Raw genomic sequence first — 13,963 nt, 5'->3', positions numbered from 1 at the left:
GTTAATTATCTGGACTATAGAGTAGCCACTTTCTCCCACATTCGCAACTTTCAGGAACTCAGTGTGACACTACACGCACATTAAATACATCACAAGAAGTCAATAATTAATTTTGCAGGATGTGGGAGGGTTCTGTCTCGCAGGTGACAGCCTAAAACATCGCGGATGGAAATGTCGCGGAGAAAACAACGCAAGGGGAAAACGTCGTCACATAAAACATCGTGGGAGAAGAGTTCTAAAACATCGTGGTACAAAATATCGTAGTCGAAAATAAAGCAGTTTCAAAATTTCGCAGTTTAAAAATATCGTCGTCACAAATATTGTTGGAAAACATAAAGCACCTACAAATCATCGCATGACGATAACATCGCACACATGCTTTTTTTCAGGCTTTAAAAGTTGTAAATGCATATTCGCATAAAGTTTTGGAAACGCAAAAAAATGTTAACGACACTTTAAGAATAAACGGAGACAAAGGAAGATATAATTTTCACAAAAACAATTTCAGATTAACAAACGTGAAAGAAAGTAATTTGATAATTAACTAAGCAATTTTTATAGAGATAACCCCGTGCAGTTATTTATCGTCCTTTATCTAAGCATTTTGGGCTATATTTTTTATGATAAATTATGAGTAAAAATTTATAAAAATGATTAATTTACTAATCACCTTTGTTCAATAACTATGGAAATTTAAAATTCGATTTAGTGCTATAAGTTGCATATAAGTCTCTACTCATTTTCAATCTTTAAATGCCTAAGTTTTCTTATTACTTTTCAGCAAAAATTTATTAGTTCATTCAAAAATATGAAATATAAAAGTAAAACTATCCCTGTTTTCTTCTTGGGCACCCCAATCATTATGCGAAAATGCATTTACAGCTTTTAAAACCTCAAAGACGCATGTGTGCGATGTTATCGTTATGCGATGATTGTAGGTACTTTAATTTTTGCAACGATATTTTCGACGACGATGTTTTTAAACTGCGAAGTTTTTGAACCGCTTTATTTCCGACCACGGTATTTTGTACCACGATATTTTAGAACTGCGATGTTTTCTCCCACGATGTTTTGTACCACCACGTTTATGCCTTGCTTTGTTTTGTCCGCGACGTTTCTGTCCGCGATGTTTTCGGCGGACACCGTCTCGTAAAAATCAATGAGTGTGTAAACTTAGATTTGTCATTTTCAGGTGTGTAGACAGGACACGTTTTGGATGCCATAGATTTGTCTTCAATACGAAGACCGTGACTTCCAGTTGCTGACAGAATTTCTGAATGCACTATCTGCAAGAAGCCCGTCTTGCACCAAATTGTGCACAGAAACGTCTTTGTGTTTCCACCTACGACTTCGTTTTATGGAAAATCATTACAACTTTTGCTTACTGTTCAAAACGTAACCGGTGTTTATCCGACGTCTTGCGAACTGCTGTTTCGTGGCAAATTAGACACGGATATTGGCTTCTCCTGACATTTACCAGATGTTTCATGAATAAAAGCATCAAAATATGTGTTTTAGCATTAAATATACAATATTACAATTTTTATGCTGTGTGTGACATGAGTTGAATTTATACGGTATTCAGAGTGACATATCGTATGTCACCCTCAATATTTCAATATCACAAAACAATTACAAATTTGATACCAAGATGTTTTGTTACTAACAGATGCCGAAGTAAAAGCAATTGCAAAAGTTGATTATGAATATTTGTTTAGACAAAACTCAGATTATTGCTGAGAGTATAAATGTGGTTTTCCGACTTTAACGGTTAAAAAGCTTTGCATTCTCAAATTTCTACCATATATTATTGGAAAAATTAGATTTAATTATGTATGATTCTTTATGTAACTCAGTTGAAGTCTTTTTTTTTCAGTTAAAATTTTACTCTTCTTTGGTGTTTATATGATTTAAAGAAAATGAAGTCATGCTTTCATGTATTAAGTCTCCATGCCCTTTGCATCAAGTCCCCACTGAAAATGATGCTATGCTTTAAGTTTCGGTGCCTTTTGTAACTGAACTTCAGAAAACTCTTCTGTTTTTTAACTTATGTCTTTTAATTCTTGGATTCTTATAAGTAAACTTGGCTTAACCAGTGCATTTTCTAGCTTGATAGAGTGGTTCCCAAATTGGCTTCGACTGAAAACTCAACAGGATCCCCATTGATCTTGAGATAAAATTATGTGCTTTTAAATATTTATTACATTGATAATCACCACCTATTAGTTTGTGTCGTCTTTGATGGCATTCTGTTTAAATGAAGCCGACTACCAAGTCAATCATTGAACGAGATAAAGACTTAAGTAACCTGTAAGATATGGAATGGAACCACTTGAAATCTGTCAGACATGTTTCGAGAGCTTATTCAGGGAAGACGAAGAATAAGAAACCATTCAGTTTTTTCCCCTCGGGTATGTTCTCGATCAATATTTGAATGGCTTTTAAACATGTAGCTCTCGTCGTAGTAAAATAATCTAATTCATAAATTAACTTAGGTTAGATTAGCCCTAAGATTAGTGAATGTTTTGTTGAAGCATCTGCATTAATTTGAACGTGTTGGTAAGACAAGATTATTCAGTTGATGGACAACTACCCAAAGATGTAGAGATTAATTGCTGTGCTAGATTTCGCAATTTGTATTGTAGAAAATCGCGGTATCTAGAAAATTGCGAATTTTTATTGCAGAAAATTGTGTGTCTAAGTGTAACACTATTCATGTATGACTGATTCTCGTGATCTACTAAATATAGTCTAGATAAGTCAGGCCTTCATCATGGCCAAGGAAGGAATGGTTCGCTCCCGTCGCTAGCAAAATTCTTGCGTACCATATACGCCAGGGATTCTCAAACACGGAGAAGTTTCATAGTTTCAGGAGGAAATGCGGTCAGCCTTTTATCTACCTGTTAAATATTTAGTTTTAGCTTATTAATATAAGAAAACTGCTTTTATTCAGGCTTTAGTATTTATCAACGTTTTCTATACTTATTTAATTTATGCAAATGTACATTAGGTATTGCCAGGCTTTGTTAGCACTTAAGCCCTTCGCAGTTTCGATGGAGAACACTCCAGGGACTGTCTGAGGACCTCCCACCCCCTTTTCTTACACCAAACGTTCGGGAGGACTTCCGGCTTGTCGAATATTTTGAGTAGCCCTTGTTACACGGACATTATGCTGCTACAAATATCCATACTTTCTGGTCCATACCTAACCCATCGGTAAGGGAGTTAGCGTCGCTAAACACTATAACGATCGCGGCAGCACTGGCTAAAGATAGGGGTTATTTTTAGTTTTATTGCACATATAATATTAAGAACAATCGTAACAATGAATTTTGGTGAATCACGTCATAAGTTGAACATGTTCGGTCATGGGGAACAACGAAGTGAGAAGAAAGCAATACATACTCATTTGAACATACATGTAACCTCGACATATGAATGACCATGAGTGATATCTGTTAGTAATATTCTAGAGTTCAAAGACGTGGCAATGGCTTTAAACCGGAGCAAATGATGATTTTAAAGTTCCGTTTCAAACTTGGAAATCCACAGAAGTTATTCATCACATGACGGAACAAGTTACATATTTGAAGCCGTATATGGACGGATTAAACGTTTTTGGAAAGGAGAAGATTCCACTGAAGACGGTGCTCGAAGTCATAGGGCTAAGACTTTGCACAGTGACAAAAATCGTTGAAAATGTTAACAATATGTTACATAGAAAGAACAACAATGAATGCTAACACGTACAAGAATGTTCTAGAGTTTTTATTGCAAATGACCCATCGAGTCGGACCAAAATATGCTGAAAAGGCTCTTAATTCCTTCTCTCTGATAACACCCGTCTATGTTTCGCCCTCGTCATGAAGCTCTTTATGGTCTGTAGAAGAGTTGTTGCCATCGATCCTCTGACCTCGCTACACCAGACTTCACCGGGTAACCAGTCTTAAAATTAAAATTAGTTTCGGACATTCCAGGCATTCAGTGTAATGGAATGAGAGCTCTTCATGTGATACCAAAAGAAGACTTTGTCCTCAGTTCAAAAACTGTACAATCGTTGTGAAACGTGCATTGCAAATAACAATTATTTCTCCGAACGGAAATAAAACGTTATTCCTGATTTAGGTAAGAATCTTTTATTTGTGCATACATTCACCAAACTGTATTGTACAAACCTTGTAAAGACAAATGTTTGATATAGTGTATTAAACGATTGCTAAATTATTTACAATTTTCTTCAAATGATCATTAAAATGGAGGAATATACGAATTTATGTAAATCCTGGTAGCTTCAATGCGAATAACGATCCTACAATGGTTTGAAGATGATTACTCCATCAATGATCAATGGAGCTTTTAACGCCACCTTTCCTTTTCCATTTCTGTGTTTTCATACTGTTTCAAGCTGTAAATACGCATATACATTCTTTGTCGCTAAAACTCAATTTAAATCAAAATATAAAGAAATCTCACTTACCTGTCAGAAGCATTCTCGCCTTTTATCATTTTCTCTATATTTTATTGACGACACAATTAAATACATTTAGAACAAAGAGAGGCACATATAAACTTTGGTTAATGTTTCGCGTTGGTGTTACATCTTTCGCAATCATCAAGATTCTGCACTAGTCCTAGGAATTCAAGGGCACACAGCGCCATCTGGTGCAATAAAGTTTCTACAGACTGCCCCCCGAATGACCAGGGGTTCATTCAAACACTTACATTAATACAAATTTAACAAAAGAAACTCTTACAATGTAAAGTTCAATAAATTCACATGTTAAAGAAACTACACTTATTTACTATATAAACAAATCATTCATCTTTAAACAATTTGTAAAGTTACCTGCAATAAAGTATAATAAAGATAATAAGCTGGCAACTCAATATCTGTACATACATTAAACTTTCATCACATATATGGAATAGTCCTGTAATAATAATACAGATTAATAAACATAAGTTAAAGGACGAGAGTTAAGAACACCTTTAATTTCAATAATTAGAGATTCTAACTCTTCTAGATAAAGTGGTTTTTCTTAAGAGTTTTTCGTAAAGCAAGTTTTACAGATTTAATTAGTTTTTCACAGAAGCCACCCCACCACGCAGCTTTCTCAGCGTTGTAGCACCATTGGATTTTGTGGGAGGCGTAAAATTCTTTTACTGTTGGATGACTAATGACAGTCCACATATTTTTAAGTTCTGATCGTTTGAAAGTTTTGGCATTGTCCGTCAAAACTTGAGAACATAGACCTCGACGAGCAATGAATCGTCGAAAAGCAAGAAGAAATGTTTCTGTGGTAATGCTACCAACAAACTCTAAATGAACAGCTCGCGTTACTCCACAAGTAAACAACACGATGTAGTTTTTCTCATCACTGTCTTTGGTATAAAGTGGTTCACCGAAATCTATACCTACTACAGAAAAAGGAGGTAATTCTTCTGTTCTATTTACTGGTAAAGGAGCAGTAACTTGCACACCAGGAGAAGAATTAAATCGTTTACACAGAATACATTTTCTTAAGATATTTTTAACAGTTTGTCTTCCTTTAATTATCCAGTATCTTTCGCGTATTTCTATCAAAGTTTCAGAAATTCCACAGTGAAACACTTTGCTGTGTGCATCCCACACTAATAAATTCACAAATTGATGTTTTGAGGGCATAATAATTGGGTGTCTTTGAAGGTAAGAAAGTCTTGACTTCTGAAGTCTTCCACCAGCATGCATTATCCTGTCATTATTAAGAAAGGGATTCAGTTCTAGAATAGAGGAAGTCTTAGAAATTGTTTTACCCTGTCTCAAAGAGGACAGCTATTCCGCAAAAGCTTCACTGTGAACAGTTTTTGTCCAGATAATTTCAGTCTCGTTAAGTTCTTCAGTGCTTAGTTCACCACATCGTTTAGTTTTAAATTTAAGGTTGTATATAAATCCAACTTCTATCCAACTTGTAACACGGTATAAATTTATATCTATTCAAATCCATTAAATGTGTCAAATTCGATTTCACTTCGCACACAAAAGACGATACTTCTTCCAATTTACTTCTTTTTTCGCAATATACTTCTGGAGAAATCTCTACACAAATTTCATAATTAGAGCCTTTTGGCCAATCCCTTTTCTTCAACCGAAGCCATTCTGGACCTTGCATTCAAATCGAACTGGACATAAACTTTTCCACGGTAGCTCCTCGAGATATGAAATCTGCAGGATTATCCTGCCCACTACAGTGATTCCAATCAGCGTAAATCAGGTGAAACACGGAGGTCATCATCCCTTTCAGTGATTCCAATCAGCAGGATCAGTTCTAGACTGGATTTCGGATATACGGTTCGATACTAAAGGTTTCCATTTGAAGCTTTCCCTTTAATCCAATGAAGAACGATTAAGGAATCTGTCCACATATATACCCTAGGCACAGGAAATTTAAAATTTGTTTTCAAATATTGGAAAAGTCTAGAAGAAATAACAGCTCCCATAAGTTCAAGCCTCGGTAATGTCAACCTTTTAAGCGGTGCGATTTTGCAGTGATAAAACTTGTATAAATACAATCATCACTTGACACGTAACGGAAGTACGCAACTGCTCCGAAAGCTTTGGGAGAAGCGTCAGAAAATATGTGTAGTTCTAATTCTTTCACCAACTTCCATGGTATGGAGAAATATTTTCTTTCGATTGTCAAATATTTAAACAGATAAATCTGAGAGCACCAATTATCCCATTTTTTCTTCAAGTCAGTTGATAGCTCATCATCCCATCCTCAACCAAGTTCCCATATTTCTTGCATTAATAATTTTATGAGATCAATAAAAGGTGATGCAATTCCCATAGGATCAAATAACTTCGAAACCGTCTGAAGTACACTGCGTTTTGAATTCTTCCTATCACAGGTCATGTCCAGTAGACGTTTTATATCCAATTTAAAATTCTCTTCTTCGGTGTTCCATATTATGCCTAAAACCTTCAAAGGACGTTCTTTAGTTTCTGTGACATCAGACAAATCTCGTTCACTCCATAAATTTCTCAACTCATCCGAATTAGTATTAAATTTTCTTAAATTCATGTTCGCATCTTTAAGAATTTTTACAGGGCTCTGTGAAAATTCTAAAGTTTTCTCTATTGTATTTGCTCCGTTAAAAAGATCATCTACATAAGTACCGAGTCAAGCATTTCACAAGTTTCGTTTTGTTCAAGTTTATATTTTCTAATGTGGTATTTAATAGTCGCAGCAAGGATAAATGGGCTTGATGTCAGTCCAAAGGAAACGCGAGTCATTCGTAAAATTTTGTAAGTTTTTGAATCACTTTCATCTGGAAACCAGATAAAACGTAAATAGTCTCTATTCTCTTCCGCTATTCCTATGGTCAAAACTGCTCCCTGAATATCACAGCTGAATGCATATTCATACTCGCGAAATCGCAAGATTACATCCAAAATTCTGGGATTCAACGGTGGCCCAGGATTTAAACATTCATTAAGAGATTTGCACCCATTACGTTTTGACGATGCATCGAAAACCAATCTGACTTTCGTAGTGTCCCTATCCGATTTTACTACAGCTGAATGAGGCATATAATAAGAATTATATTCTAAGCCGAAAGGACGTTCTTCAACGATATTCGGTTTTAATTGCCCCTTAATTATATTCTTATATTCATTATAAACCCAATCATTTTCTTTCATTTTTACAATTAAGTTACGAAATCTTCGTTTTGCTACCGCGAAATTGTTAGACAAGTTTTCTGGTTTACCGTCCCAGAATAATTTAGTTGTATACATTCCATTTTCATATTTTAAATTACTTTCGAATTGAGAAATAAATTCCTCTTTAAATTTAAAATCTCCACTGTGAGTATCATTTATCCCCATTGAATCTAACTGCCAAAACTGCGTTAGTTTTTCATTTAATGCGGCGCAACATTCAATTTTCATAATAAAAATATCCCGATTCGCATTTAAAATCTGATGGAGGGATTCGACCTTGAACAACCCATCCAAACAAAGTATCAATCAAATACAAAGATTTATTTAATCGCTGTTTTTCTCCCGTATGAATATCCCCAAAATACTGTGCTCCAATAAGGAGAGACAATTCATTTCCTGACGATTTACTTAAGTTTGACAACTGAATGTTCTTCCTCGAAAGTATTTGTATTAATTTGTTATGTGATACTTTAAACTGCGATCCAGAAATACAGTCAGTCAAAAGTGCTTCAATCGTTATTTTCTTGTCCGAATCACATAAATTACAAAGTGTGACGTCATACGTTTCTTGTATTGGCACTCTAGAGCCGAAAGTGTAAACAGCTAGACTTTTCTTGTCTAATTATGGGTAGTTTCATTTCTACGGCTACTTCTTTTTTCAGAAAACATCTCTGTGACGCATTATCTAACAAAATATTAATCTCTTTGCTTTTATTACTGCCTATTAATACTGCCGAGCAAATTTCAAGTAGTATGTCGCAATCATCGGATTCATTCACACATGACATTCATTCACACAGACACAACATTTAATTTATTCGCGTCGATGGTCTGACGAGACTCCAGAGCGGGGGAAGAAGAATAAACACTGGGTTGATCGCAAATCAATTCGTGATGCATAAAACGTTTACAAATTCCACAAATAGATTTCTTTTGACACTGCTTATGTACGCGCCCCTTCGAAAAGCAAGCGTAACATATACCATATTTTCTAAGAATTAATTTTCTCTGTTCTACCGATAAAGGACAAGAGGTAGAATCGTGTTCTATTTTCGGTTTTGTACATAATATACATTTTTTCACATCAACAATAAATGCAGTAGTAGTAGGAATGTTCGAATTTAATTTATTTTTCCCCTTACATTCAATTTTAGTTTTATTAAATCTCCCATACTTTTCATTAGGTTTTTGTAAAGGATTAAATTTAGTTTCCAATCGTGAATCTGAAGTGTTTAAATTGTAAATACGAGTACTAAGTCTCTACTTAAGTACTCGTTACGTTCACGACATTCAATTTCAATCTTTAAAAATTTCAATAAATCAGATGTTTTGTTTTCATCTTCCGAATGTGTTTTACGAGAAAATTCTAAGGACAAATCTTTGGGTATCGATTTTAACAACACTGGATACAATAGACAACTGTAACTATTAGGATTAATTCCGTTATTTTCTAATCCTCGAATATGTGTTTCGCATTCTGAATAAAGTCTACGCAACGCTACAATGTCATATGATTTTCGTACTGGACTTAAGTTTAAAAGTCTTGCCATACGCGAATCGATAATAATATCTTTTCGACCAAAACGTTCTTTTAATATGTTCAAGGCAATTTAATAGTTTTCAGAGCTTAATGCTAAACCACGTAGAGCTACCTCAGCTTTGTCTGTTAAGTACGATTTTAAATAACTAAACTTCTCTACATTACTAAGATTCACATTTTTATGGATAGCTACTTCAAACTGAGAATAAAATTCGTTAAACCTTAATATATTGCCATCGTACTGAGGTATCTGCAAGCGAGGAAGTTTTACTGTATTCTGCTTCTCACTTCTGGTTTTTACAACATTCGTTCTTTCAGTTTCGTGAACAACTTCGCTTTCTTTCATTTTCAGGATTCTATTCGCGAGAATTTTCTAAGTAATAATATTATCTTTATATTCTTGCTGTTTTTCAATTTCCTTTTCTATTTCTTCCGTTTTGCACAGTTTTAGAATTTCCTCGTTAAGATACTTTAAATTAGCTTCTTTATCTAAAAGTTTCGCTAAGAGTTCATCAATTAAACCAACTGATCTTTCCTGTTTGTTTATTTCAGTTTCTAACAGTTTCATAGTGTTAGTTGCCGCGCGTCTGACAGGTGCTCTAATCTTTTTTAAAGCTTCAATATCCATCATAACAATTTAAATTATTCAATTCGCTAAATACGTTTTTCAGTATTCAATTCGCAATTTACTTTATCTAAAGGTCTCTCCCGGATTATCGGCACCAAAAAGATTTGTAAATACGCATATACATTCTTTGTCGCTAAAACTCAATTTAAATCAAAATATAAAGAAATCTCACTTACCTGTCAGACGCATTCTCGCCTTTTATCATTTTCTCTATATTTTATTGACGACACAATTAAATACATTTAGAATAAAGAGAGGCACATATAAACTTTGGTTAATGTTTCGCGTTGGTGTTACATCTTTCGCAATCATCAAGGTTCTGCACTAGTACAAGGAATTCAAGCGCACACAGCGCCATCTGGTGCAATACAGTTTCTACACAAGCCTTGCATTAAATATTGATGCATATAACATTGACTATTTCCTATTACAGCTCTTTTACGGAAACGTTTTATAATATGTATCAAACTTAAGGCATGCCAATTCCTCAAACGTTCTCAAATGTTTGAACTTCTACTCTAGGTTGAACCTTGCTGCTGGATGACGTATACTGTGCACAGAGATACTCAATCTACTCTAGCTATATTAGATAATTTAGACTTGGATGCTGAAAAGCCGAGCGATGAAGAGTTAGCTAGAAAGTTTGGTGTCGAAGAGGAGTATCTGGCGGGAAAGATGAGCTGCTGGCAGAGGATTAAACCGAGAATATGGCTTTTATTTGATGAACCTGCTTCTTCAATAGCAGCCAAGGTAGGTCAATTTTCTGGTGTTTTGGTATTAAAATTTACTTCCAACCGACCATGACGTATACAGAGACTGTTCGTTCATTTTTTCCGCGAATTACAGTTGCAGTTAAAAACTTCCTTCAGCCCTTTTTTTATCGCAAAGCAAAAATCATCTAAAAAATTTACGAATAGCCTCTGTGTATACCTCACACCACATATATAATTCAACTGGCCTATCCGTATGTACACATCTGAGAAAATGTTTACTGGCACTTCTAAATAATTACGTTGTTGTGCACCTGAAAAGGCATCCAAAGAATAAAGGATTTTGGTGAGAAGACAAAAGTCGAGATATAAAATAGCAATGGCATTTGGAATAATATACAAAAAAATACTTTTTTTCATACTTTTTCTAGGAAATTTCCGGTGCTTTCGTGAGTTTTCCCGGGTCTTCGGAGCCAATCTTTGTATTGTTTGTTAAATATAGTCTTTTAGGCTTGCCAGTCTGTTACATTACGCTTATTTTAATATTTTCATACTGTGACGGGTGTACGTTCCGTTGTTTAAAAATAGTGGACTGTAAATTGACTTGATATTACTTCAGTATAGAACCCAAAAAACCTCAGACTCATAACGTTGACCGAAACTTCTTTATTGACTTTCAAAGAGTAAGTTAGTTGAGGAACGGCGAAGACCACACAAACTCCGACTTCAGTGGCGGCTTACCAAACACAAACTCAGAAGAACCTCTGCTTAATTGAAACTCCAGTAATTCACAGCAACCTCAAAGCTCTAAGCGCGAGCTTTAAAAACCTAACAAATTTGCGTCTGCGCCGCTCCTCGGTACAAAGAAAGAAATACAATTTGCATAACATCGAACATACCCCCAGCCTTGAAGTCCCAAGGGGGTTCAAACAATAAATTTTAACTGTTGAACTGCATAAACCTGAAAAATAAAAATTAAAGTCTCTAAATCAGGAATTAAATGGCAAAGCGCATAGCTTTGCTATAGGTCGTTTTATTTCACCATTAGACGTGCGTAAACTCACCACTCGAACTTTCTCATCCAGACCAGGATACACTTTAATAATTCTACCTAATTTCCAACGTAGCGGAGGTAGATTTTCGTTCTTAATAAGAACCATATCACCAATCTTCAGGTCTTGTTGTACCTTGCACCACTTGGGTCTCTGCTGCAATCTAGATAAATACTCACTGCTCCAACGATTCCAGAAATGTTGAAATAACCTTTGCACGTTCCTCCAACGGTCACTGCAGCTCATGGTTTCTTGAATTTGGTTAGATTCTGGAATAGCGCTTAAAGCCGCACCGGTTAAAAAGTGTCCTGGTGTTATCGCCTCCAAGTCGCTACAGTCACTTGAAGCTGGTACCAAAGGCCTAGAATTAAGACAGGATTCAATTTGGGTTATTAATGTCAAAAATTCCTCGTATGTTAAAATAAGTATTCCTAAACATCTTTTTAAGTGATGTTTCATAGACCTGATACCCACTTCCCAAAGCCCTCCAAAATGAGGGGCAGAGGGAGGATTAAATAACCATTTAATATTTTCTGAAGAAATATAACCCTGTAGCTGTTCATCACGTTGAACAATAGAAAAGGCTTTCCTTAATTCTTTATTAGCTCCTATAAAATTCGTTGCACAATCACTGAATTTCACACGGTTTGCCTCTACGAGCTATAAACCGCTTAAGTGTCGCGAGGAATGATTTTGTTGAAAGATCTCCAACTAATTCTAAGTGTATTGCTCTTGTAGTAAAACAAATAAATAGACATACGTAACACTTAAAGATTTTGACTCCTCTACCCGGACGATATTTTACGTTAAATGGTCCTGCTAAATCAATCCCTACACGAGAAAAAGCTCTACTTTGAGTAACTCTTGAAGCGGGTAAATCTGCCATTAGCTGAGTTGCAGTTTGCGCTCTAACTCTACGGCAGATAACACATTGGTTTATACACTTTCTTATAATATCTCTAGCATTCACAATCCAAAATCTATGCCGTATGACAGAAGTGAGTAGCTGCGTACCTGCGTGAAGATACGTGTCATGATAATGCTTAATAATTAAACGCGTAATATTGTGATTCTTAGGTAAAATCATAGGATATTTCTGATTATTTGAAACTGTAGAGTTTCTGAGCCTTCCGCCTACACGCATTACTCCCGCGGAATCCAAGAAAGGACTTAAAGACAGTAATTTACTTGATGTCTTCAAGGGTTTACCAGATTCTAAACAGAATAATTCTTCTGGAAATTCGGCTCTTTGCACAATCCTAACAATCATAGAAGTAACTTCACAGAATTCTTCAGTAGATAAATAACCCTTTATACGCTCTGTAGGTAACTTACTACAATTATTTCTGAATCTTAAACACCACGCTAACACTCGACATAATTTTAACCATGACGAAAATCTTGAAAACACACTAGGCTCTTCAAATTTGGAAATATTTGAACTGAAACTCTTTTTCAATTCCTTCAACATAACCTCACCCTCTAATTCTACACTTGAATTTTGCTGTACATGAATTACGGATTCGTTTAACCACTGCGGTCCCTTCATCCATAACTCACATTGTAGGAATTCCGATGGAATAAAACCTCTGATCCCACAGTCTGCAGGATTTTCTTTCCCAGCAACATAATTCCATTGAATACCTGGAACAGCTTCCTGGATTTTTGCAACTCGATTTCCGACAAAAGGTAGCCAAAGGCGAGGTTCGGACGAAACCCATGCCAATGTAACCCGCGAGTCGGTCCATGCGTAAATATTGTTAATAGGCAGTTCTATGCACAATAATACTGCATGTAAGAGGTTTTCTAAAAGTAACGCAGCACACAACTCTAGTCTCGGAAGAGACTGGGTTTTTAAGGGCGCTACTCTGGTTTTCGATGTCAGAAGGCTGACTTTGACTGACGAATCAAGGTTGATTGTTCGGAGATAGATGACTGCACAATAAGCCTTTTCTGAAGCGTCGCAGAAAGCATGGATTTCTATAACTACTGCCCTCGGACTCAAGACATACCTCGGAAATTGTAAGCTTGAAAGTAAGAGCAATTCTAGATAGAAACGCTTCCATTTTCTACTTATTCTCTGATCAACGAGTTCATCCCAAACCAGCTGTAAGTTCCATAACTCTTGTAATAATATTTTCGCGTATATTATTGTTGGCGCTAACCATCCCATTGGATCAAATATTTTGGCTACTTCTGATAAAATAGTCCTCTTAGTAAACTCTTTATCACTTATGCATACCGAAAAATGAAACGTATCACTAGAGTTGTTCCAATTAATTCCCAATACTTTTACTTTCTTGTCACTGTTTATTTCAAGAGAAATACTGG

The 13,963-nt window shown here is 35.6% G+C and overlaps 1 protein-coding gene across 8 annotated transcripts in view; it reads left to right on the top strand.

The window, feature by feature from the left end:
- Nucleotides 1-13,963, top strand: part of LOC118197630 (potassium voltage-gated channel protein Shaw-like) — an 834,105-nt gene that overhangs the window by 516,018 nt on the left and 304,124 nt on the right. For all 8 annotated transcript variants that reach the window (XM_085813378.1, XM_085813379.1, XM_085813380.1 and 5 more), the window contains one exon: nt 10,393-10,624. In XM_085813378.1, the coding sequence (XP_085669504.1) occupies nt 10,393-10,624 (232 nt within the window). The remainder of the gene's footprint in view (nt 1-10,392; nt 10,625-13,963) is intronic.

The sequence above is a fragment of the Stegodyphus dumicola genome, chromosome 3 (genome assembly GCF_044657685.1).
Source record: "Stegodyphus dumicola isolate Sdum_Otavi_A_Nest chromosome 3, ASM4465768v1".
In the NCBI taxonomy this organism is placed as follows: Eukaryota; Metazoa; Arthropoda; class Arachnida; order Araneae; family Eresidae; genus Stegodyphus; species Stegodyphus dumicola.
The sequence above is the reverse complement of the archived record's forward strand: the minus strand, read 5'-3'. Positions and strand labels throughout refer to the sequence as shown.